The sequence below is a fragment of the Octopus bimaculoides genome, chromosome 7 (assembly GCF_046866305.1).
Source record: "Octopus bimaculoides isolate indiv1 chromosome 7, ASM4686630v1, whole genome shotgun sequence".
NCBI lineage: Eukaryota > Metazoa > Mollusca > Cephalopoda > Octopoda > Octopodidae > Octopus > Octopus bimaculoides.
The window spans coordinates 24,667,193-24,695,066 of NC_142934.1; the positions used below are offsets into that span (position 1 = coordinate 24,667,193).

The 27,874-nt window shown below is 36.0% G+C and overlaps 2 protein-coding genes and 1 long non-coding RNA gene across 15 annotated transcripts in view; 2 read left to right on the top strand and 1 right to left on the bottom strand.

Moving 5' to 3' along the window:
• The window catches only part of LOC106871970 (uncharacterized), a 35,105-nt gene extending 25,444 nt beyond the window's left edge, over positions 1-9,661 (top strand). Inside the window, exons 1-3 of one of the 9 annotated variants that reach the window (XM_089355872.1) lie at positions 28-123; positions 1,686-1,807; positions 7,918-9,661. In XM_089355872.1, coding sequence (XP_089211998.1) covers positions 8,327-9,412 — 1,086 coding nt within the window. In that variant the 5' untranslated portion in view covers positions 28-123; positions 1,686-1,807; positions 7,918-8,326 and the 3' untranslated portion in view covers positions 9,413-9,661. Of the gene's footprint in view, positions 1-26; positions 381-1,685; positions 1,808-7,917 lie in introns of those variants that run through there. The other 8 variants (XM_089355871.1, XM_089355870.1, XM_089355873.1 and 5 more) reach the window with 8 other exon arrangements.
• Positions 1-27,855, top strand: LOC106872805 (uncharacterized). Of its 5 annotated transcripts, none has more exons than XM_089355888.1 (3): positions 1-123; positions 22,622-24,820; positions 27,662-27,855. In XM_089355888.1, the coding sequence occupies exon 2, from the start codon at positions 22,996-22,998 to the stop codon at positions 24,070-24,072; it is 1,077 nt and encodes a 358-aa protein (XP_089212014.1). In that variant the 5' UTR covers positions 1-123; positions 22,622-22,995; the 3' UTR covers positions 24,073-24,820; positions 27,662-27,855. The 5 variants fall into 5 exon arrangements, with proteins under 5 accessions (XP_089212014.1, XP_089212011.1, XP_089212013.1 ...); XM_089355885.1 differs by lacking the exon at positions 1-123 and adding an exon at positions 251-380; XM_089355887.1 differs by lacking the exon at positions 1-123 and adding an exon at positions 251-380 and having other exon boundaries at positions 22,622-24,616.
• LOC149134624 (uncharacterized) lies at positions 3,863-18,003 on the bottom strand. The gene is made up of 2 exons (XR_008264577.2): positions 17,870-18,003; positions 3,863-6,121 (listed from the first exon to the last, which is right to left on the bottom strand). It is a non-coding gene; the product is annotated as an uncharacterized LOC149134624 (long non-coding RNA).
• Positions 27,856-27,874: the final 19 nt, after the last annotated feature.

Consider the following 27,874-nt stretch of genomic DNA (forward strand, 5'->3'; position numbering starts at 1 on the left):
GCTATAATGTTTTTTTAACTATAGGTCCGCAGATTCAAAGAATACGAAGAGCAAAACACCACCTAAACTGTATAGCACTCTCAGCTGTTTAGAGGCAAGTTCTTCTAATCAGTGACACTTCCGGTATGTTAACCTCCACACTTAAGTCTATAAACAATGTTGATATATTATTCTTTCTTTACACATATGTACAGTGTGAGTAATAACTAATTAATTTCTGTAGTTAACTTAAGAGATTGTTCATTAACCAGAAGACAATAGAGATAGTCTATATGTAGTAGTTGAAAGTTCTGCTCAATCTATCTATTTTCTCTTCTATTTCCAAATCATCACTACTTCACTACATCTCTCATTATTTCATCTTATAACTACATTGTTTTGTAAGTATCATTCATAAAGATTTTACAGTTAATATATATTTGTCTCTTTTAAAAATCTTTGCTTTATATTTACAGTTTTTAATTTGTCTATCCTATTCTTGTTTCTTACAAAAATCTATTTCATTCTTTAATTTCCATACATTGATTTAGTTTACACGAAATTTTTTCTTTATATATATATATATATATATATATATATGCATCTGTTTCAATCCCCTCCTTTATTTTTTTTATCCCCGTTATTTATTCTTACTCTACGTCATTATTCAGTGTCCCCTTCAACAACATAGTTTTTCACACTGTCACAATTTTTGTCAGAGACCCAATCGCTACATTTCCGAGGGATCAGGTGATAACATGGTCAGTTAATTTATAGTGTATTGTTACACATCATTTTTGGATAATTGGAAATGTAAAGTCTTTTACCGGTGTTCCAATAAAACTGGAAACCGATCAAGTGCACTGAAACAAAACCTGTGGGTAAATATGGATGGAAAATCACTGTGCAGTGGGGGAATGCATAAACGTATCGTGGTTTATTTGAAATATCATAACGAAAACAATATTTTCTGGCGATCTTTGGCATTAAGTACATATAACTGCGGAATGGATAAATCGAGGAAAGTACAAGAATTAGTCTTGGGTATCTTGAGTAAATGAAACGAATGTGTAAATGCTTAGAAGTTATTACTATAGATTTCTCTAAGGCAGCGAGTTGGTAGAATTGCAAGCACGTCGGACAAAATGCTGAATGGCATTTCGTCCGACTCTTTATGTTCGAAATTCTACCGAGATCAACTTCACCTTTTATTCTTTTTTGGTCGCTAAAGTAAGTTCCAGTTGAACACAGGAGTCGATGTAAGCGACAAACCCTCTGTAAAATTACTGGCCTTGTACCTTAATTTGAAACTATTACAGATTTTTTTTTGTTTTGTAATAATGCACGCACCACCAGCCTATATATGCATGCATCTATTTGATTGGACAGACACATCCTCATTCATAAATTTCCCTACTGTAAAATTTCAAGTAATATTTTTGTTTACATTTTGAAATGATTTTACGACCTGCAACTTCTCTCCCTCTCTCTTTCTCTCTCTCATGCACGCACACACATATTTCTCATAAATATTTTCTTTTCTCTGATGATAACTTCAAAACTACAGTAGTATTTTTAGTAACTAACTTCTAAGCAAATACATATTCATTTTGTTTACTTGTGATACCCAAGTCTATTTTTGTACTTTCCTTCAGATCCAGTTTGATTTAGATTTTTAAAACATTTTTATTTTGTTTTTACTTCAGGAAGGGCAAGGTACTTTCATCTTAAAAGTTATCCATTATGAATAATGGACCTTCAGTGAGCTACATCTCACAACAAACCAGGACAAAATCAAATGCAAAAAAGGCTATAATTTTAAAGAAAAGTAATTGCATTTCATTTATTTGCTATAATTCTCTCCTACTAACTTTTGATCTTAAATATATTGTGGATCCAGTTGAAATAATGGGAACGTCATACTAGTTGCTTATCAGTAACTCAGCTGACACTGCAATGTTCAGTCTTTTATTGACTTTCATTGTTGAATATTTCTGTTACTTAATATTTTCATTTGCACTCAGGAAATAAAATTTTGACAGAATAAAAGTACCATATTTTAACATGTATAAGGAACCCTTTTTTGTCAAAAATTAGGTTAAAAAAATATAGGAGTTTCTTCTACATGGATAGTATTATAGATATTAATAAATTACTTAATTGCTCGAACCTCAAATCTCTATGACTTAAACATCGCAAGCCTCAGACCAACACCCAACAGGTTGTGACGTCCTATTGGATGAGTTGCTATCCATTCGTCAAGCAACGGCATGCGCCTAAAGCAGCCATCACAAACGGCAATTGTCTGCCAAACAGTACTTACTTATGCTCACCGAGACTGTTAAATCCGTATTTTTGTATTAACATGACAGTTCTGTATTGTATTTAAAATTGCGAGTGAACACGCAAGTGCGAACATTAACACTTTCTAAAAAACCCAGGCTGCTTATGGAGGTCATACAACCTATCAGAGACAGTAAGCCTGCTCAATAGCCATATATGACAATGCAGCTCACACTGAAACAGGCATGAATGTAGCATAACCAAATATGGAAATTCAACTGAGACACACTCTTAGGTATTGTCTACTGTTATTTGAATTGATCCTGCATTACTCTTTTTATAGATTTTTGTTTTCTATTAGCATAAAAATGTCTGAGAATAAAAAGTACATTTCATATCCTGCAAATTTCAAATTGAAAGTGATTCAGTTTGTAGAGGAGCATGGAGATAAAGCTGCAGCAAGACAGTTTGAGCCTCCTCTTATGACTACCATGATTGGACTGTGGATAAAAGCACAAAGATGAACTTTTACAGATGCCAAGGATGAAGAGAGCAGCATGAGGCAAAAAGGCAAGGTGGCCAAATCTGGAGAGAAAACTCAAACACTGGGTCGAAAGCTGAAGGCAAACTGATGCATTTGTTTTGACAAAGATTCTAATCAATCAAGGAAGAAAAATTGCTCAGGAGATAAAAAGAACAAAGAGGAAGGGCAAGAGACAACTGATTTTAAAGGCATGCCCATCTGGTGCTTCTGTTTTATGAAGAGGAATGGTTTAAATCTAAGGACTAGAACCAAGCTTGTTCAGAAGATGCTTGATGCTTATGAAGAAAAGATTCCTAAGTTTCATTCTTATATCATTAATTTACACAAGAATACCAACTTTGAACTTTGCCACATAGCAAATATGGATGAATTTCCATTTACCTTTGATGTTCCTTCCAACAAAACTGTGAATCAAAAAAAGGCTAAAACAGTGGCCATCAAGACAAGTGGACATGAGAAGACTCATTACACAGTTGTCCTGGCATACTGTACTGATGGTACCCAGCTGCCACCAATACTCATTTTCAAAAGAAAGACACTTCCAAAGGAGAAACTGCCAGAAGGAGTTCTTGTGCATGTTCATGCAATGGGCTGGATGGATCAAGATGTTATGAAGATTTGGAGTAAGAGACCTGGGAACCTTTTTAAGAAGCCATCTACGCTGGTGTTAGATCAGTTCAGGGCACTTATAACTGATACAACATAAAAATTGGCAAAAGAAAAAATCAAAAACCCAATTGGCAGTTATTCCTGGTGGCCTGACAAGCCAACTTCAACCTCTGGACATCAGTAACAACAAACCATTCAAGTGAAGTTTGGCTACGCGAAGAATTCGTGGAACGGTATGAAGAAAGAAGTGATTGTAAATGCCTTTAAAACGTGCGACATAAGCAACAACATGGATGGTACAGAGGATAATGCAATTTACAATGAGGGTGACTCTGATGATAATGAACTACCAGTAGTTGTATCTGATTATGATGTATTAGATGAGAGTGATGAGGAATTTAATGGTTTCTATGATTAATAAAAAATATTTTTGATAAAACTTGTTAACTTGTGAAGATATTTATTAATATTCTTCTTAAGGGTATTTTACAGTAAATTTTGATAAGTGCACCTGCACACATTTCACTAAGAAAAAAAAAAACCTTGGATTTTTTGCATGGAATCAAGTACCCTGACCTCCTAATGTGTCGCAATCCCCTTATTTTTTGGTCGGAAAAAAGTGGGGTTGGGAACCCTCCTTCTCATCCCGGAATCATTGGAAATTAATTTTTTTCATTGAATGAATTACAGTGACCTTCTAATATGCTACAAAACACTTTTTGTTCTGAAAACGGAGGGTGGGGTGGAACTCTCAGAAATTTCAACCCCAACCCCAACATTTTACAGAAATATGTTTTCAAGAGTGTAGATTACATAAAATTGAAAGTTTAAACAACTTTGAAAAGAATTGAAAATGCTGAAGTTATAGAAATTAGTGGTAACGACAAGAATGTATCCCCTGGAGAACTTTTGTGTTAGTGTGAAACAAGTAAAAGTATGATATTAAAACAAAATATCTTTTTCATACCTCTTAAAATCACTAGATATATTAATCCCAGATTGCAGAATATATTCAAATGGTATCGAGTGTTTTATATATAAAAATAAAAAAATTCACTTTCTCTTTGCAAGTTTTCCCACCTGAAACTCGAATCGAGATTGAGAGAATTAGTTTTCTCTTTGTACTAAGAATCGATTTAAAATAACTATATCTTAAATGTTGTGTGAGGAAAGAAGTATATTCTAATGGGAAAATATTGTATCTTTTAAAAGCATCCAGAATTTACTATGCATTTGTTTGTGTGTGTTTATCATTTAAGATATTTTTAATTTCATTTATGTGTCTCCTTTCTTTCAAAGAAGGCCTTCTTTCTTTCTTACCATATCCATAGTCTCTCATCTCTCTCTCCCCACACAAAGATGAAATGCATTACCCGATAAGTGCGGCTGCACTTATCAGAATTTACCTAATCTCTTACAAATGCTTTTTTAAGCCTGCAAAATTTGGGGGTTCCTTATACACGAGGGTTTTTTATACAGTAATTCATTTATTGACAGTAAAGTAAAATGGCACATAGTAGTGTGAAGTAGAATGAGGCAACCTTTTTTTAGCAGCAGGTTTTATGAGATGTTGCTGATTTTCATTTCATTATCATCATCTTAATGTCCATTTCACCACACTTGCATAAGCTAGACAGAATTTGTTGAAGTAGATTTTCAATGGCTGGATGGCCTTCCTATCACCAAACCTTATTTTCAAGTAAGTTAATAATTTCCTAGTCTTTTCAACAGTGCACAACCTGGATAAAGTTATGTAGTGAACTGGAAACAAACTATACCATTTGAATGGCTCTTTTGTTTACAAAGATCACATAACATGTCAAACAAGTCTACACATTCTTTTGTGATGGATTGCAAGCAAAGGACACTATTGACAGCAAGATTTTCATTTACAGTCAACAAATCTACATGAACATGAGGGGAAATATGAACTCACACAAATGTACACAGAAGTATATCGTCCTATCTATTTATCATCATCGTCCTCATTTAATGTCCATTGTCCATGCTGGCATGGGTTGGATAGTTTGACCAGGGCTGGCAGGCTGGCGAACTGCACCTGACGCCAGTCTAATTTGGCATGGTTTCTTTGGATGAATGTCCTTCCTAATGCAAACCACTTTATAGAGTGTGCTGGGTGCGTTTATGTGTAGCCACACGGGCGTTTTTTCACAGTCCTGCATGGGCAGGCTTTTACATGGCACTGCCATGAGTGCTTTACACCACCAGAAGTATTGGTCTTAGCATTTCTACTGCAGAGTATGGGTCCTATTGAGTATGGCAAGATGCCAGGCATTTCAGTCCTTTGTCATCCCGCCTAAAAGATTCAATGTCCCGAGGTTGTTCCTCAGTACTCCATCCTATGTCTTCCACATATATATATATGACAGGCTTCTTAAGTTTCTGTCTGATAATTTCACTTATAAAGCTATAGTATGAAATGTTAGCCAATAACATTTATGCAGTAGGACCAAACCATTGACTACATGGTTCCGCATCATAGCTTTTAACCATACAGTCAAGCCTTTATAATACAAATTAACACTATACACCATACTAAGCAAGTTAAAATTTGAGAGAAAATGTGAGTGGATGTAAGAGAAATGAACTTGTGTAAAGAACAGCAGGTTGTACATGCCTGTCACATGAGAGTTGGCTACTAGTTACTTTCTGAAATCTTCTTTGAACAGTCAGATGTCAGTTTATCTGAAAAGAAACAATGCAATTATTAATAAGAAGAGTTGAAATTGATGCATACACGATTTCACAGATCTAGTATAACGCCTTCATAATCAGCTTATGAACTTTTTAGCCCACCCTCATATAGCTCTCAGTTTCATGTTTTTGTGATTATATTCATTAGGTAATGGAAATATGGCTTATTTACTATCAAAGTGTATTAGATATTAATAGAGGCATGTTAAAGTAGTTGACAACAAAAAAAAGGGACATACAAATATCACATTCTATCTTCTCCTAGGTGTGGTGAAGATATGAAGCTCACTGAATATCTATATCCTGTAGATAAACTGTCTTGTGCAAGTAAGGTGGCCAGCAGTATAAATTGGCATCAGAAATTATCATGACCTTTATGACCTACTGCTGTGATGTACTTGCAGAGCAATTTATTTAAAATGGTAGCATTGGTGTCACTATTTGAAACTCATTAGTGTGATTTTGTCATGTGTAAGCACAATGTAGGCCATTTAATGAAAATTCACTGGGGGCTAGGGGATGTTGAATTTGATTCTAGGCAGTGCTTTCTGTCACCGTTGTCGTCATTTAACGTCTGCTTTCTATGCTGGCATGGGTTAGATGGTTTGACTGAGGACTGACAAGCCAGGTGGCTGCACTAGGCTCCCATCGGATTTGGCAAAGTTTCTACGGCTGGATGCCCTTCCTAACACCAACCACTCCGAGAATGTAGTGGGTGTTTTTTTATGAAAGGGTAACCAGAGTGGGTGGTGGGTATTTTGTTTGGATAACCAATCTGGTCATAAAGAAAGAAAACCACACTGCACATAAATACATAAAAAGTATGTATGTTTACAGTTTTTGTCATTCAGTCTAAAGAGTGTGTACAAACACTGGATAATACTTAAACCTTCTTTATAACTTACAAATAAAATTACATTTTGAGTATAAATAATAAAAATATGGAACTCTAGAATTCAAAGAAAAATGGCTTAACTACAAAAAATAATTTCATATATTCAGGAAGTTTACAGAATTCATCAAACAATTTATATAGATATAATTCAATGAGGTGGATGCTGGTTGTTATTTAATGGAGGAAATATCCAGTCACTGTTGCTAATGTGCTTGTGTTTCTTTGTTTCTACCAGCAATTATATTTGAAAAAAGATGCATCAACTTAATGGCATTGGCTTTGTTTACTGCTTCATGCCACTCCATCAAATGTCATAAGCCATTGAAAGTTTTGTTAATGGGACTGGAAGAGGTTTTGATATTTAATTATCTTTATCATCCACAGCATCTCTTCTTAGCTTGATTTTCTTATTAATGGTCCAAATGAAGTAATCCATTATGATGTGCATATATCTTTTTGTTTGCTTTGATCATGTGGAAGACAAAGATTTTAGGATGTTCTGGTAATTTTCTGTACAGCAAGCTATAATACCTAGAGTATCTCCATTTCAAGGTCTACATCAATAATCCTTATCACATCTCTGGACTAAAAGTCTTTTCTTTGTAAACATCTTCTGACTCTTTCTTGCTATTCTAACTTTCTAAGAATATCTGAATGATATGCAAAGATTGATGTCTTAGTGATCTGCAGTCATTTTTTAATGCTATCATTCCTCAATCCATAACCATAGTCCTCGTTCATTTCCTCTATATTTCTACACCAAAGTACCTTCTCTCTGATTCGTTCTTGCTATTCTAACTTTCAGTATCTGTGGTCAAATATATTCTCTCCAATAATCTTCATGTTAACACTTCATTGTCCCTTATGTCCTATGTTGTTTTTTTTATTTCAGGTTATTTGATGACATTGAGATAAAAATAATTCACTGAAGAAGATCGACTTTTGAAACTGTAGCTTCATCAAGCTGATATCAGCCTGTTTCAACAACTCTTATTTGAAAGGATGTAAAATATTTCTTTGGAATTGAGATTATTTGCAAGAATTCCTACATTGTGGGGAAATTTTGTGGAAACATTAAGTTTATCAGATTTACCACAAGGTTTCAACTGACTTATTCGTAAGGGCTTTAATGTCTGGGTATATCTTGTCAACTGAAGCTAGTTTAATGATCTTATAGCTGCTGATTATTAATTACAAAATTCTATCCTTTTAAATCCACTTTAAGTTACTTTGAACACCCAAGACATCTTCAGTCTTTAATAAAGATCATCTACGTGCTAAATATAGATTAAAGTGAAGTTATGGATGAGAAAGCACAACCTGAAATTACTGATTCATCTATTCAAATAAAGGGAAATAGAAGGGAAAAATCATACCCTTGTGATGTATGTGGGGAGGTATACACAACAAGAAGTAATTTAATGCAACACAAATTAATCCATGCAACCTCCAAGGTGCACTACTGTGAAGTTTGTGGTAAAGGATTCACTCGCAACAGTTTATTGACTCGCCATAAGCATATACATACAAGAGAAAGGCCATACCACTGTGATATCTGTGGTGAAAAATTTTCTAGAAGTGCTCATTTGTCTAGACACAGGCATATTCACACAGGAGAAAAACCATATCCCTGTGATGTCTGTGGTAAAACATTCTCTCAAAGTGGTACACTATCCACTCATAAACATATTCATACAGGAGAGAAACCATATCAGTGTGATATCTGTGATGACAGATTTTCTACAAGGGGTCAATTGTCTAACCACAAACGTATCCACACTGGAGAAAGACCCTACCAATGTGATATTTGTAGTAAAACATTTTCTAGAAGTGGTCATTTGTCTTCCCATAAACTTATCCACACAGGTGAAAGGCCATACCAATGTGATATCTGTGATAAAACATTTTCTCGAAGTGGTGATTTGTCTTCTCACAAACATATTCACTCAGGAGAAAGACCATACCACTGTGATATCTGTGGTACGACATTCTCTCAAAGTGGTAGTTTATCTCAGCACAAACGTATTCACACTGGAGAAAAGCCCTATCAGTGTGATATCTGTGATAAAACATTTTCAACAAAGAGTCATTTATCTTCCCACATACGTACTCACACAGGAGAAAGGCCCTACCATTGTGATATCTGTGGTAAAACATTCACTCAAAGTGGTAGTTTATCTCAGCACAAACCTATTCACACAGGAGAGAGACCATACAATTGTGATATTTGTGGCAAAACCTTTTCTACAACTCGTAATTTAACTCGACACAAACGTATTCACACAGAAGAGAAAGCATACCACTGTGATATTTGTGATGAAGCATTTTCTACAAGAGGTCGTTTATCTTCCCACATACGTATTCATACAGGAGAAAGACCATCATAGCACTGAGATTTCTGTTATAAAGCATTGTCACGAAGTAGTTTATTTTGACACAAATATATTTTACAGAGGAGAAAGAAAGACCATACCCTTGTGATATCTGCAGTGAAACATTTTCTAGAAGTGGTAATTTTACTCAGTGTAAATATACTCGCACAGAAAGTAAACCATAGTTATATGTCTATGGTAGAATATTTTCTATAAATAACAAAATATGTTATAATAAATTGTATTTATTTAATACAACACTGACATACTTTTAATATCCTTTATTTCATACTGGCAATTTATCTTCAACCCCATTACATTCTTTATATACACTGTTTAATCAGTCGAATGTTTCATAGCTATTGTTACTCTTAACTACTCCTGTACACCAAAACTATTTGATGTCGCAGTCCTCCGTCAGCCTGAAAGAATACCCCTACCTAATTTGTTTACCTTCATTTCTACACACTTTTTGTATGTTGAACATGTTAATATCCAGCACATTATAGCCTATTCCTTGAAGTTTGAACCCTTTCTGCATCTCTCTTGACATAAAACATATCAGTATATTAGAAAATGGTAAAGGCAAATTTAGTATTTACCATCAAGAAAAGAAATGTCAGTAGCTTGAAGATATAAGAAATGGGTTATGGTATTGTAGAAAGAATTGTGACAGACCAAGAATTATTTGAATGGACAGCATCAACGAAGGGATCGAGTTACACAGTAATGTTAGTGTAAGAATGGTATGGCATGAGATGAGACAGAATGGATATCTTTGATAGTTGATATACTATGACCATATGACACTTAATGAATAAATGAAATTTAATGATGACAAATAATTAATATCAATATAATTGTTGAGTAACATTAATGGAGTCAGCTAAGTTGCAGAGGTAGCAAACAAGATTGTTAGGAGGACCACATCTCTGGTTGTACGGGGTACAATGCAGGACATCTTTTTGCTGTGGCACTGTTAATGTTCTTGTGCAGTCAAGAACTTGTGTATTGTTGTATGTGAAGAACTTATTGTAGGTCATCATGATGTTATCTGTAGATGATTTTATACGTACATTGTAAGGTGATATAAATTGTACATGTATAAATTGAAAATTGTAGCAAATAACATTGAAAGAAGACCTTTAACATAATATCTATAACTATTTATTTTGTTAAATCACTAGAATCATCATCATTTAATGTCCATTCTCCATGCTGGCATGGGTTGGACAGTTTGACCAGGGCTGCACCTTCCTAATGCCAACCACTCCGAGAGTGTAATGAGTGCTTTTACATGCTACTGGCAAGGGTGCCAGTTGCTTGACACCAGTATCTGCCACAACTACAATTTCATTTGGTTTGATGGGTCTTCTTCTCAAGCATAGCATATTGCCAAAAGTCTCGGTCATTTATCATTGCCCTCGTGAGGCCCAATGCTTGAAAGGTGCTTTCTGCATGCCACTGGCACAGATACCAGATGCGTAGCACTGGCATCGGTCACATTGCCTCCATGAAGCCCAACACTCAACAAGTGCTTCTTATGTGTCACCAGCATGGGTGCCAGTTGCTTCTATGAGGCCCAACACTCGAAGGGTACTTTTTACATGCCGCCAGCACAGGTACCAGTTGTGCAACACCGGCATTGGCCACATTGCCTCCATGAGGTCCAACACTTGAAAGGTGCCATATATGACACTGGCATCGGCCATAAATAGCTTGACAGGTTTTCTCAAGCATGGCATATCACCAAAGGTCTCAGTCACTAGTCATTGCCTCCGTGAAGCCTAACATTTGAAGATCAAGCTTCCCCATCTTGTCCCATCCACAGTTAGAGATCAACATTTCTTTACACAGCTTTCTTCGTCCATATGCATCACATGACCATACCAGCACAGTTATCTCTCTTGCACACCACATCTGATGCCTCTTATGCCCAACTTTTCTCTCAAGAAACACTGTTATACATGCATACTGACATTGCACATCCAGCAAAGCATACTAGCTTCATTTCTTTCAAGCCTAAGCTTGTCCTCAGTGGTCACAGCCCATGTTTCACTACTGTGCAGCACAGCTGTTTGCACACAGGCATCATACACTCTGTCTTTCACTCTAAGGCAGAGGCCCTTTGTTGCCAAAAGAGGTAGGAGCTCTCTGAACTTAGTCCAACCTATTCTTATTCTTGCAGCTACACTCTTGGAGCAACCACCTCTGCAACCGACTTGGTCACCTAGATAACAGTAGGTATCAACTGCCTCTAGCTTACCCTGCTGGCATTTGATCTAGTCTATTTTCTGTACATTTTTCATGTTTATTGTACTTGTGCACCTTCCACACACAAAACCTATCTTCCCAGTTAACCTTCCTCTGATATTGCTACTAGACCTTGCTTCCACACCTGAAACTTCTTTTCTAGTCCTGATAGTTATTCAGCTATAAGTACAAGGTCATCAGCATACAGGAGCTCTCAGGGTCAGCCCATCTTAAATTCCTCTGTTATTGCTTGGAAGACTATGATTAACAATAGGGAGCTGAGGACTGATCCTTGGTGAACCCCTACTTCTACCCTAAATTCCTCGCTATACTCGTTACTGACAGCATCCCTGTACATGGCTTGTATAGTTCTCATCAACCACTCATCTATCCCTAGTTTTCACATTGACCACCAGATAAGGGATCGGGGGACCCTGTCAAAGGCTTTCTTCATGTCAACAAAAGCCAAGTACAGAGGTTTGTCTTTGGCTAGGTAATTCTGCAGCTGCCTTACCAGAAATATAGCATCAGTGGTGCTTCTCCCTGGCACAAAACCAAACTGCATCTCATCCAGACTAAGCCTGTCCCTAATTAGTTGGGCTATGATCCTCTCTGTAACTTTCATCACCTGATGCAGCTATTTGATACCTCTAATTATTTCTGTCTAAGACATCACCTTTACTTTTGTAGCAGTTGACTATGGTGCTGCAACACCAGTCATTGGATATGACTCCTTCGTGTACAACCTGATTTGACTATATGGGTGATTAGACCATAACCCACATTGCCAGATATTTTAAGCATCTCAGTGGTTATTCCAGACAAGCCAGGGTCTTACCCTGTCTTTATATCCTTGATAGCATTGTCTACCGTGCTATTGTCTATTTGGATTGCTGATCTCTCTGTTAGATCCACACTCGGCAGACTCTACATTTAGTAGCCTTTTATAACTGCCAGTAACCCATCATTCATGTGAACACAATTTTCTGATACACTGTCTTGCAATCCAGAACACTTCAGGCCTCTGGTCCTCACAACGCAAAACATTGGCAAACTTTCTTCTCTCTGCTTCTCCCCTGGCTAAATACATCTATTTTCTAGCTTCCCTCCTAGCTACCTGATATAGTTCCCTGCTACCACCACGTCACCCTAGGTCTGGTAGGGACTTTGCACCAGCTGCAGATTTGGTCTGTGGCACTCAGCAAGCTGTCCCACAGGAATTCCCAGTTGCCAGATATTTAGAATATTTTAGTCCTCTTTGGATAAATTACAATGTATCAAAGGAGAACATACACAATGACAATATGATCAAAGCTAATTCAATATATAGTAAGAAATATCTCACCAGCCTCTTGGTATCACAACCATATTACTGGTTTATATTAGAGGTACTATAACATAGAAATGGCAATAGATGACATATCTGTAACTTATTAATAATTTCATTATCATTACATTATGTGTTAACTCTATCTTGGTTTGTTATTTGTATAGTTGGTATTGTTTCCATTCAACAGTTTGTCCAATTTCATTGTCAACATTCCTAACAAAACATGCCAATATTATAGAAAATACTTCCAAGCATATAGCTGTCTTCTTGTTCATATTTTGTTGTGGAATATCAGTTTATACAATTTAGTTGTTGTTGACTTCACTTGCTAGTTGTTACACATCTATGTAATTTAGTTTTATTACAGAGTTTTCTCTAATCGTTGACATAATAAAGATGTTTATTGTTACATATATTCACTACCAGTGTAGATTTTAAAGTTAGAATTACTGAGAAATACTTTATACTTCAACACAAAATGTGCATGTGTGTCCATGTTAGAGTTTGTAAATATAGTGTTCTGTGTATGTGTGAAAGTTGGCTATATTTGTCAATGTATTTGTATGCCTGCTTGTACATTTCTCTATGCTGCTGGTGTTCTTGTTTTGTTTTTTAGCAACATAAAATATTTTAACAAGATAGACAGAGTTCATCATTTACATTTTATTACTGTTGTGTTCTGATGACAGTTTCAGTTGTGTTCCAGACCATTTCTAAAGTGATCAAGTGGACAATATTTGAATATCACCTAATGATATTTAAAAAAATTTGATGAGATAAGGGAAATAAGAGTTAAATTTGTTTTTCGAAAGGACTAGCTATGACTCGTGTGAAATGTGTGATATTTCTTAATCATTGTCTTTTGACATCCACCTTTCCATGATCTGCATGGGTGAGGGGGAATTCATTGAGGCAGATTTTGTACAATTGAATGCCCCTTCCTGTTGTTCAAACCTCATCTGTTTCCAAGCAAGATAATTCCCCATGGCTGGGTATGTTTTCAACGATTGGGAATGAAGTATACTGCTTGCATAACAATAGCATACTTGCAACTATCCTGTACTATCAAAACAAGACAGTAACAGGGGTACACTCAAATATGTATAAATATAAATATATATATGAATGAAGCCCACAACACACTTGGTGGGCTTCATTCAGTTTCTGCCTGCCAAGTCCACTCACAAGGTTTAGGTTGACCCAGGGCTATGGTAGAAGACACCTGCCAAAGTGACATGCAGTTGGACTGAAGCTGTAGCCATGTTTTGGAAGTGAACATCTTAGTAGACAATCACATCTGTGCCTATATATATATGTGTGTGTGTATATATATATATATATATATATATATATACGGTCCAACCCATGCCAGCATGAAGAACAGACATTAAATGACGATGATGATCACATGACAAGTTTCTTTTGGTTGCTGTTTACCATATATTCACAAAACTTAGATTAACTCAGGGCTATATTAAAAGACACTAACTGAAGGTACTATACTGTGGTTTGGAAGTGAACTTAACCACACAGCCATGCCTGCACCTATTATACAAAAGCGAAATGTCAGTGCAAAGGCCTGAAGATGTATTCAAAGATATGCAAATTGTGAACTGTGGAAGAATATTATCACCATCATCATTGTTTACTGCCTGTCTTCCATGTTCACATGAGCTAGATGATTTGACAGGATCTGACAAGCCAGAGGACCGTGTTAAGCTCCAGTGTCTACTTTGGAATGGCTTCTATGGCTGGATGCCTTCTTTATGGCACCAGCACTAGTGGGGTTGTCAACTGAGAAAACATGAGTACAGTGGCAGTATTGGGGGAGGGTGGCTTTACACCAGGTGTTGAGAAGTTAAAGTGTGATAAGGAGACAAGAGGAGCTACATGACTACTACAGCTGGAAAGAAGAGAAATAAGATGAAGTATCAGAGCATATCCCCAAGGTACAAGAAAATAAATGTAAAAGAAAAGGGACAGGACTGGAGTGTGAAAGGGGTGCAACAAATGGTTGAGAGACAGACAAAATTGAATGATGTACATAGGTGTAGTCAATGATGATTATAAGTTTTGATTATATGTGTCAGGAGGAGAAGTGGCAGTACACTGTTAAACTGTTTATCACTCACTCTAGTGTTTATTTATATACAAACATACACTCCAGAGTATATCATCTAGTGGTGTAGAAGAATCCTTCAGTTAATTGATGCATATTCTCTCTCTAGATATGATAACCACAAAATTATTTTAGAATAAGTCTAGACATACTTGTATAGAATAATAAATTTATCAATCTGTCTTCAGTTTTGTTGTTTATAGCTATTGATCCAGTTTCTGCTGCCATTTGAATCTTATTCAGTTTTGTTATTAAAAGTTGTTTTTGGAGAGCAAGAAGAGTGCAACATCCCATATATTCATAAAAATCAACCTTTCAATCATTCATGTTGCTCCACGCCTCCTTTTCTGGTTAATCCTTAATATATAACCCTAATCAGTAGTGTGCTCAAATGATACAAATCTTTGCTGTTGGCTATAATATAAATGTAGATGTTAAAACTTTAATAGAATACATGGCATCATCTGGGTTATTGTGTCAAAGTAACGTAAGAAAAGGGTGTGATTTGAAAGAGATGTGATAGCTACTTCTTGCCGAACCAATTAATCTCACTTCCAATACTTCCAAGCAGAAATTTATGCAGTCCTTAAATTGCAGCCTTTGTTTATGCTAAGGCTGTTTTCTATGTACAAACTCACCATACAGCATTTGTTTATGATACTTTAATCAGTTAGTCATACAAGATGTCTTGTCCATTGAAAACAGTGCCTGAGTATTGTTATCTCAATGCTCAAGACTTTGGCTTCCTTCAAAATCTCTGTTGACCAGCTGACTTTTGGAATATGTCTTGAACATCTCTGATAAAAGTGCTCAATAACCACATGTTCCATGTCAGAGCATCTTTTCCCCATGTATATACATAGACATGTAAATGCTCATGAAATCACATGCAATATGCACATTATTGGTGGCTGTTGATTCTCCTGAGGTCATCTGTCCTCTAACAAGATTTTGTTCTTATATTCTGCAGAGTGTCCAGAAATTTCCCTTCTCACTAAGCAGGCTGAGTGGAATTGCCAGCTTAATCAGACAACCTGACCATGCAACAAATTGTCCAAGGTTACATGTCACCAGTTAATGTTCAGGAATGATCTGACTTTTCATTTGCACATATTGCCTTAAGTGCACTGGGTTATGTGATATATTTGCCTAATAGACTTGAAATACTGCAGTTTTCTAAGAAAGAACAGCAAATTGACTGGCATATTCCAAATTCAGTTGATTAGTGATGGTATAGTGAAGATTTGTAAAGCATTCCCAGGATTCTACATATAGTTTCCTGGGATGAACATATAATCATGCGGATCTTAAGGTGTTTACACATTAACAATAAAATCAACATACCTGTGTACTTAAGTGACCTGAACATTCATTACAAGAGTGCAGGAATGTCTGAACTTATACTTTATATATTTTCATAGCACACTCTGAAAGTATTGTTGCTAGAATAAGAATAGCAACAAGGCCTCTCTCTCAAAGTGAAAGGCAGACTGTATGATGCTTGCATATGAACAGCTATGCTCCAGATAGAGAGCTGTGGGCCCTGAATACAGCTGATATGCATAGACTGGAGAGAAATGAAGCTAGTATGCTTCAATGGATGAGCAATATGTGCAACAAAGTGCAAATTTGGTGAGAAAAGTTGGGCATAAAAGGAATTAGACGTAGCATGCAAGAGAGAAGACTGTGATGGTTTGGACATGTGCATGAATGAAAACAAGTGTATAAAGTAGTGCCAATTGCTCAAAGTGAATGGCACCTGTGGAAGAGGGAGATCCAGGAAGACATGGAATGAAACAGTGAGATCTGATGTCAAGATGCTGGGTGTCACAAAGATGACAATGGACTGAGATGTTTGATGATATGAGCTTCTTGAAAAGACCCCCATTTCAGCAAAACTGAGTTCTGGAAGTGCTATGTATTCCATCCACATGTAACATTAATTCACACACTCTATCCCAATGAACCAAACTACATCTCTTATTTATTTACTATGCTTATCTCTTCCTCTCCACCCTTGCAGCCCAAAACCATGCTATCATCTCTCTCTCATTCTCCCTCTTGCCAGCTGTATCATCACTGTATCTGTGTTTCACCACTTACTGCATTCCCTCCCATCTCCCTCTTTGCACTTATGTGAACTCCCTGCTCATGCATCCTAGGCAATCCTCTACCATTCTATTTATATTGACCTCCTTGTATCTTAAGAGTGCACCCTGGTACATCTCTCTCTCTTTCCCTCTGACTTCTGACTGGGTAACCATGTATCTCCTCTACAGGAAGACATCTATTTTTGTCCCTCTGATTTACTCTAACCTCTCACCACTTGGCACAAAACCGCGTTCTTCAATACCACTCAGTGGAAGGATCTTTGTCTTTCTGTTTTTCATTTTATAAGCAGTATAAGTATTGAATTCAAAAAGGTGGCCGAAGTTTTTGGAAAGATAGTGGATAATCTTATGGGCTTCTGCCAAGTCAGCTGCAAGACATTCAAGATATGGTCACTCACCAAAACTATTCATCTAGATGTGTCTCAGGGCAGTTCCCAGAAAATCGATATTTTGAAGAAGCAAAAAAGTTAGTCAATCATCGTCCTCGCAGTTACAAGGACCTTATCAGGATGACCCCACACACACAAGCGTCGTCGAGATACAACACATTCAAACCCAGGCTGGCTCAGATGTTAGTAACGTCGTCAATACTCAAACTGAGAGAAAAGTTTTAAGATATCGCGAAATGTTTTTATTGATAAAAAAAATTGCAGACTTACAATCTCTGATGTTCAAAGTGTTTTTTTAAAGGCATCATAACAATGTTACGGGATGTCTAAAAATCCATTTTTCTTTCTTTTTTTTTTTTCGCCTTTTAAAATTACTTTACAATTCTGATTATTTCACTAATTTAATGTCATGAACATATCACGGGTTCTAAGCATTATAATTTACCGTTTTACCGAAATCGCAAGGGTAATGTGAATACACAGGAAACCAAAGTTATAAAACATAAACTAATAATTTTCCGGGAATCAAGAGACTTTAAAGAATTCTCTATTGATTAGAGGTAGGTTATTCCTACACAACGAATGCTACTTCCGTTATGCTTGTAATTTTCTGAGGCATGTGCCCTTACACTGTTTATATATTATTTCTTTGCCCGTATTTACAGTGTTAGTAATAATTAATTACCGCCTGTAATTAACTTCAATGATTGTTCATTAACCAGTCGAACACAATAGGGATATTCAATAAAAAGCAGTTAAAAATTCTGCCCAATCGATGACCTCATTAATTTCAAATCTCTACTTCAGAACATCTCACATTATTTCATCAATAACTACGTTTCCATGCAAGTATCATTTATTAATTTTACACATTTTGTATTGAAAAAAGTCTCTCTTGTATTCTTACATTTCTTCTTCTCTTACATAACTTCTGTTCTCTTCAAGATCCTATTTTCTTTTGTTTCTTCATAGTTACTTCTTTCTCTCATGTACTTCATCTAAATACGGTAATTAATCTAAATTTCAGGAAATTCGTAATATTTATTTTAATTCGTTCAACCTCTTCCTTCATTATTTTTGCTCCATATTTTTGGCCGAGGTAAAGAATACGTACACCACCGGTTTTCGGCGTAACAAAAACCCTAACCGGGTGTACATATTCTTTTCCTTCGCCATATTTTTATCCCATATCCACTCCCTCGATCGTGTAGTTTTTCGTTGTTCCCTCTTTGTTTCGTCTTTTATAAAACTTTATTTACTTGAAAAGTTGTAAAGATGTGACCCAAATCTACCGCCTCGCCCCTCGTCCTTTTGTTGCCGACAAAATGCGATTAAAGTTTGGTTACTACTTTCTTGGTTGTTGATATTTTTCAAGACACAGTCGCATGTCCGAGATGTTGTCAGTATTTCATGTAATGTTTTATTGGGTTTTTTACTTTCTTCCAGCTACAGATTTTAATCTGAAAGTTTTCAAAAAATGTAATTTTGATGTAGTTTTACTTGCTGATGACGAAAAGCGAATTCGTTTTTTCGAAATATTATAAAGAAGTTAGAGGCATTTATGGTTACATGTTTTTAGCAAGTGTCCTTAAAGCAGAAGTTGAAACTATTTGTTGTCATGGCAACGCCAGTGTATTGTTGTGTACACATGCTGCTGGGTGAAAGAATTGACAACTACTAGCTTTTGTAAAGAGGAAGGGGAATACGAATGCTTGCCAGGGGGAGGTTACCATTTCAGTAGACCGTAGAAATTATTTACTAGATCCATTGAAGATTAGCGGTCCCGATAAAATTGTTGAAATAGACGAAACTGTATTTTCAAGCAGGAAATACAGCCGGAGTCGAATGCTACCTGAACATAGGGTTTTCGGCGAAGTGTGTCGTTAAACTCGAGAACTTTTTGATTTTGCTGTACCTTCTCCAGATTATGACATTTTTTTTCGTCACACGCTTCAAAATAAAAGAGGATAGCCTTTTATAAAAAAAATTTGGAAAATTTTTGGTATTTTTTCAGATTAACACCCGCACGATCTTCACTAGGGTTTTAGGGTCAGGGTTAGTTTTGGGGTTAGGGAATTCCGTCCCTGACCCTAACCCTAACACCCTCGTGCGGGTATTAATCTGAAAAATTACCAAATTTTTAATCCATCCCCTTCCGCCCCACCCCGGGGCCTTCAGGACGGACTCTTTGATTTTTCATTGAAGTTTCCTCCACCGCCGCCGAGAATGAGAAATAACTTGTTTTTCGGGGCTAATGCAGTTTCGCACCTCTTTGAAAAATGTATTTTCTTGAAAAAGATGTCGGAGATTACTTATATGCAAAAAAAAAATTTCGCCCCCTCCCCAAATTAAAATCTTTCAGTTTTCTTACTTTAAAGAGATCGTAGCGAATTGACGAACATATGCAAATCGAAATTAAATACAGACAAAAACATTAAAGTGAAAAGAATTTGATTTTACTTGTGTTTGCCTTAAATAATGGTAAATAATAATATAATGTAAATTAAATATACACCACATCCCCATGTGAGCCATTTTATGAAAAACAAACATTAATATTTAATAATTAATGTTATAAAGTTTAATAAGGGGCTCAAATTTCACCCCTCCCCGAATTTAAAATTTTGAACTTTTTCATCCATTTATTTATTTGTCTGTCTATTTAACCCTATGTTTATTCATAAAATATATTTGTCTAAACTAAATGTGGTGGTCCTATAGAAGACGATGTTACTGTTGTTTTTAGCCCCAGAAAGACATTTATCTATCTCTTTATACACCTATCTATATGCTTATTGAATTTAAAAGTTTCAAAACGTAGTTTCTTGCATATCCGGAATTTTCGTCATCTAAAACGTAGGGGAAAAAATTTCGAAAAAGTTACAAATTTTAAATGGGAGTGAGGGTGTTGAATTTTTTTTTTTTTTTTTGCATATTCGTAGTCTCTGACATCTAAAACGTAGGTATGTAAAACAACTTTTCAAAAAAATGCATTTTTTCAAGGAGAGATACGAAATTGCATTAGCCCCCTTACATGTATCATTTTGTGTAAGTGTTGAAAAAAAAAAATTGCTAAATTTTCAGCTTATAAGAAATGTATGAGTAATTGTAATGGCAATCGCCATAGCTAGAGCGGTGTGGGGGTGAGTAGTTCCAAATTAATGGACTTTCATGGATTTAAACGAACATTTATGATTTTTAATGAGAAAAGCAAGTTCTCACATTCTGTATGTGCGTGTATTCTCAACTACACACAATATTTGTTGAGGTGCAGAAATTTCAGGATGAGGAAATTAATTGGGTAAGATGCAGTTGATGAGTAGAATTTTAAGTCTGATACTTATTCTGTTGTCAAGCAGTGGTAGAACAAATGCAAAATTTGTGATTTTTATCAGTGATTCAATTGAATCTTTCGATTAGAACATTTGCTTGAGAAGGCTAGGATGGAACTCTTTGATGTTATTCTGGTATTGTTCTCAAGATGCTTTAAATCTTGTATTTTAGAAACTCTGGGCCTTTGTCAAAAACTGTTCTTTAGAGAATTCCCCAAAGATGCAAAAACTAATTCCATCAAATTTTGAGTTGCAGTCAATTTCATGGCAAATATCTCTGGCCAATGTGGCACCACATCTACTATGATTAATAGGTAGTAAACTCTTGAAATCACACATTTTGTTTGGTTTAATGTGAATATATATCCAATATTGTTAAAAATCAAATCAATGTTATAGTATGGTGCTTTTTTTTTGTTTTATTTTCTACCATAGATTAGAATATCAGCTGTAATACTATCTTCTAGGTCACCATAGACTAGAATGTCAGCTCCAGTGTTATTTGTTATGTTGAGATTTAAAGCTTACTGATGAGTTCCTGGAATTCTTCAACTACAGAGAGAATTTCCAGAAACAACCTCTTATAGCAGTATAATTAGTTGGTGCAATTGAGAAGCTGTATGGTAGCCCATATTAAGATCCAGATTTAGAAAGAAGTTTGATCCAATGAAATTTTCCTGTACCTTTCCAACTGTGGGTGATATTGATCTTCATACTGAAAATGGCATTTTCACTATATATGTCTATTTTAATGGCTGGTCCCTCTGTTAGGTATACATGATGTAATTCTCTCTTGTAGACATTTTCTGCATTCAGTAGCTTCACATAGTAACATTTCAAAGCAGATTGTTTTTTTCAGTAGCAGTATGCTACTGTCATTTCAAACTTACTTTTCTCCAGCATCTTGTTTAACCCCAGCACTATCAAGCATTTTGCTTATGATTTTCTTGTCACAGAACAGTAGCAAACCTCCTCCTTTCAACTTCTCTTCATCTACAATTATATTGCTCTTCACTGTCTCATTTTCTTCCAGTCTTTCCAAACCTGTCTTAGAGCTTTTGTGGCCCTGTATACATAATATTCTACTGTTGTCTTTCCTCTGGATAGAATATTGCTCAAGCCACAGACATATTATGAAGCTTTCAGCACAACTTGTGCATATTCTGTATTATAGATCTCTATCTCCTACTCCTTCCCAAATAGCTTGCCTAGAACCTCTTTGAAACTGTGTTTAGCAGAAGGATATTTCAATATCCACATCTTTCTTTCCAGTCCAATGTAAGGTAATCATGTTTTTGTTTGCTAAGATTGATTTAGATATATCTGAAAAGACAGTCTATTAAAGTTTAGTCCAAGTGAAGTAATCTGTTTTAGACCTATTATGGTGTAGATACTAGAGAAGACACAAGGAAAAGTGGTGTAGATTGAGGAGGCCAACAACCAAAGTTGGGACCAAGTTAAATACCAGTTTTGTATCTATTATAGTGTAGATGTGTATTTTTGCTTCGTTAGAATGTTTATAGACCAAATTATAATGATCTGTGTTCATCTCTGAGTGTCTTCATACCAGTTTCACATCAATGTGTCTTTTCCCTTTGTATATATGTTTTGACTGTTTCTAAGTTATTCCAATAACCTTTATGTTAACATTTCATTGTCCCTAATGTATTATGTTGTCTTTCTTTTTCAGCTTATCTGATGACATTGAAATAAAAATATTTCACTGATGAGAATCAACCTTTTAACATTAAGGATAATTTAATGAAGCTGAGGTCAGCCCATTTTGGCAACTCTTGACTTAATGGATGAGAAAAACTTCCTTGGAATTGTGATTATGTGCAAAAATCCTTCCTCTGTTATTTATTGAAAGATTCTATGTACAGATTAAACTTTGAAGATGTCTTGTACCCTGGATATATATTTTATAAGTGGAGCAGTTTTACTAACCTTTGGTCATTGGGTACTGATTACTGGATTCAATCCTAATAAATCTACTTGAAATTCTTTAACAGCAAAAATATTACCACACTTTGTTAAAGATATAAGAAAAAAAGATTAAAAGATATGGAAAAAAATGCAGAGCCTGAAACTATTGATTCCCTTACTTACAATGAGGAAAATATAGAAGAGAAATCACATGATTTATGTGGAGAATTATTCACAAGAAAGAATTTAATTCGGCATCAGTCAATTCACTCAGTCACAAAGCTGTATAACTGTGAAGTTTGTGGAAAGACATTTACAAGCAGTACTTTGTTAACTAGCCACAAAGATATCCACACTGGAGAAAAATTATACCAATGTTATATCTGTGATGAAAAGTTTTCAACAAAGGACAATTTGTCATCTCACACATGTATTCAAACAGCAGAAAGACCATACTGTTGTGATATATGTGGTAAAACATTTTGTAAAAGTGGTCAGTTGTCTTCTCATAAATATATTCATTCAAGAGAGACACCATACCATTGTGATATCTGTGGTCAACCATTTTCTAGAAGTGGTCATTTGATTAACCACAAACGCATCCACACTGGAGAAAGGCCATACAATTGTGATATTTGTGGTAAAACATTTTCTAGAGTTAGTGAATTATCTTCCCACAAACGTATTCACTTGGGTGAAAGACAATATCACTGTCATAGCTGTGATAAAATATTTTCTAACAGAACTGATTTGTCTTCTCATAAACATATTAACTCGGGAGGACAAATATACCACTGTGATATCTGTGATACAACATTCTCTCAAAGCGGAAGTTTATCTCAACATAAGCGTATTCATACAGGAGAGAAGCCATACCAGTGTGATATTTGCAAGAAAAAATTTTCTACTAGCAGTTCTCTGTCCACCCACAAACGTACTCATACTGGCGAAAGACCCTACCGTTGTGATATCTGTGGTAAAACATTCACTCAAAGTGGGTGTTTATCTCAGCACAAATGTATTCATACAGGAGTAAGACCATACCATTGTGATATTTGTGGTAAAGCATTTTCTACTACTCGTAATTTAACTCGACACAAATGTATTCATACAAAAGAGAAAGCATACCACTGTGATATCTGTGATGAAACATTTTCGACTAGGGGTCGTTTATCTTCCCACATACGTATTCATACAGGAGAAAGACCATCATAGCACTGAGATTTCTGTTATAAAGCATTGTCACAAAGTAGTAGTTTATTTTGATACAAATATATTTACTGAAGAGAAAGAAAGACCATACCGTTGTGATATCTGCAGTGAAACATTTTCTGGAAGTGATAATTGTTACTCAGTATATATATATATATATATATATATATATATATATATATATATATACACACACACACCCACATGGGAAATAAACAATATATATATTAATAATAATAGTAATATGGCAACAAAAGAGTGAATGAGACCTTAATAGTATGTAAATAGAGGAATTTATCTATATATAGGCATAACTATATATATATATATATATATATATATATATATATATATATATATATATATATATAACTCTCCCCACACACAATTAAATATGCATCAACACACGAATTCACGTAATGAATATCACAAAACAAAAACGAAGATATTTATAAAAAACTCTTTATTGATAAGAGGTAGTTTTATTCCGATGCGATCAAGGACACTTCCGGTTTATCCCTGACTTTGTTGTATGTCCATTTATATTGTAGATATATTATTATTTCTTTATACATATTTACGCTATGTTAGTAATAATTAAGTACCGCTTGTAATTAACTTAAGAGATAATTCTTTAACCAGACTAAGACAATCCTGTATGAAGTAGTTAAAAGTTCTGCGCAATCTATTAATGCCTTCCAAGTCTCACTTTTTAAATACCTATCTCATTATCTCATAACTACATTTTTATGTAATTATCATTTATATATAATTTACACGTTATTTTATTGAAACATCTCTTTTATATTTACTTTTTCTACTCCCTTTACCACTTCTATTCCCTACAAGATCCTCTTTTCTTTTATCTCTTCATATTTCTTTCTCGTGTATTTCATCTAAAGACCGTAATTAATCTAACTTTCAGGAAATTTGTAATATTTATTTTAATTCGTTCAACCTCTTTGTTTATTATTTTTGGCTTCATATTTTTCTCCCATATCCACTCCGCCAATCGTGTAGTTTCTTGTCTCCTCCTTATTTCTTTTATAAATCTTTTCTACCTGTCCTCCCGTTTGTTGCCAAGCAAATGAATCAGATTAAATATTTGTTTAGTACTTGGGTTAATATATAGTTTAAGACCCGGTCACGAAAAAAAAACTCCAGTGTACCTGGTGTAAAATAAATGTGTAGAAAACGTATATGAAAACAGAAGTTTGCGCAAATGAACACCCCTGTTCCTCTGTATCGTTGCTATCCAGTAGCCCCTCCAATTCTATATATACCCAAGTCTTTTGCCACTCACTCGCACTCCCTTTGCAGTATACTGTCACTTATGGCATTTGAACCTCAAGGGTATGCCCTGACACTTGCCACTATCTATATCTCTCTCTTCCTTTACTCAAACATCTAGTTATACTCTGATCCCTGTTCCTTGTGAGCATGCCCGGCATTGTGGCACCATCTCCATCCTACGGTCTTCCGCTCTCTTTCTCTCCTCCTACACTTCCCTCAGGTTGGGCACCCGTGTATTTTCTTTGTGGTAGCATACCTGTTTCTGTCTTCGTTCCTGATCTTTCTCTCTCCAGCCAGGTAACCTTGTACTTCCTCTTCAGCAAGACACCTATATCTGTCTCACTATAACCTTTTCATTATCACCTCGTCCCCTCTTAAAAGATTTTGTCTTGTATGTACTTGGTGTCCTTGTCAGTGCAGGTGCCACTTAAAAGCATCCAGTCCACATGGTAAAGTAGTTGATGTTTGGAAGGGCATCCAGCTGTAAAAACCTTACCAAAACTGACTTTGCGTGTGCTTGTGTCACATAAAACACATTAAGTCCACTCTGCTGAGTGGTAGGTGTTAGGAAGGACCTCCAGCTGTAAAAATCCTGTCAAAACAGTCACAGAAGTATGGTGCAGGCTTCAGACTAGCCGACTCAACTCTTGTGGTACCATCAAACCCATGCTGGCATGGACCATGGATGTTAAATGATGATGATGATGAAAGTGGCACTCTCTCTCTCTCTCTCACATCTTTCATGTAATACACTTTGTTTACCTAAACTTTCAATGGTGTAGCAATATATTATATTACATATATTATCATCATCATCATTTAACATCCACTCTCCATGTTGACATGGGTTGGACGATTTGACTGAGGACTGGTGAATCAGATGGCTACACCAGGTTCCAATCTGATTTGGCAGAGTTTCTACAGCTGGATGCCCTTCCTAACGCCAACCACTCCGAGAGTGTAGTGGGTGCTTTTACATGCCACCAGCACGAAGGCCAGTCAGGAGGTACTGGCAACGGCCATGCTCGAAATGGTGTATTTTATGTGCCACCTGCACAGGAGCCAGTCCAGCGGTACTGGCAACGAACTCACTTGAATGTCTTTTCATGTGCCAGGAAGGCGACGTCGGTAACGATCACGCTCAAATGGTGCTATTTACGTGCTCCTGGCACGGAAGCCAGACAGCTGGTGCTCTGGCAACGATCACACTCGGACGGTGCTCTTAGTGATCTACTGGTACAGGTGCCATCACAATTTCGCTTGCCCCAACAGGTCTTCGCAAGCTGAGTTTAGTATTCAATGAAGAGATGTTGGCATGGGTGCCAGTCTACAAATTTAGTTCGATTTCGATTTCACTTGCCTCAATAGGTCTTCACAAGTGGAGTTTAGTGTCCAAAGAAGGAATGTTACACGTAAGTGGGCTGGCTACATCCCAGGTAGAGGCCTTGGATTTTGGTCTCACTTGGCTCGCTGGGTCTTCTCACGCACAGCATATTTCCAAAGGTCTTGGTCAGAAGTCATTGCCTTGGTAAGGCCTAATGTTCTGGAGTCGTGCTAAACCACTTCATCCAAGGTCTTCCTGGGCCTGCCTCTTCCACAGGTTCCCTTAACCGCTAGGGTGTGGCACTTTTTAAAACAGCTATCCTCGTCCATTCTCACCACGTGTCCATACCAGCGCAATTGTCTCTCTTGCACACCACAACTGATGCTTCTTAGGTTCAACTTTTCTCTCAGGATACTTACACTCTGTCGGGTATACACACTGACATTACTCATCCATCGGAACATACTGGCTTCATTCCTTGCGAGCTTACGCATGTCCTCAGCAGTCACGGCCCATGTTTCACTGCCATGTAGCATGGCTGTTTGTACACATTCATCACATATATATATATATATATATATATATAAACACACATACACACACAAATTTTTATTTTTATTTTATTTTAATTTCTAATGATTTAGTAGGCTGGTGTAAAAAGACATGAAAACAAGTGATGTAGGCTAAGGAGATCAACAACTAAAGTTTGGGGTGAATGTAGTAATCACTTTTGCATTTATTGTGGAGTACATATGTATCTTTGGTGCCTTGCATCAGGTGGAAGATTAGTTGCTTCTAGAATCGTTTTAGACCGAACTATACTGACCTATGGTCATTCCAATGTTTTCATGCCAAGATTCACGACATTGTGTCTTTTCCCTTTGCATATATGTTTTGGCTGTTTCTAGTTACTCCAATAATCTTTATGTTAACACTTCATTGTCCCTAATGTATTATGTTGTCTTTCTTTTCCAGGTTATCTGATGACATTGACAAGGCTTAACCTTTTAGGACTAAAAATAACTTAAATCAAGATGTGGTCAGCCCATTTTGGCAATTCTTGATTTAATGGATGAGAAAATCTTCCTTCCAATTGAGATTATGTGCAAAAATTCTTACTCTGTTATTTATTGAAAGATTCTATGGAAAGATTAAACTTTGAAGATATGTTTTGTGCTTTGGATATAT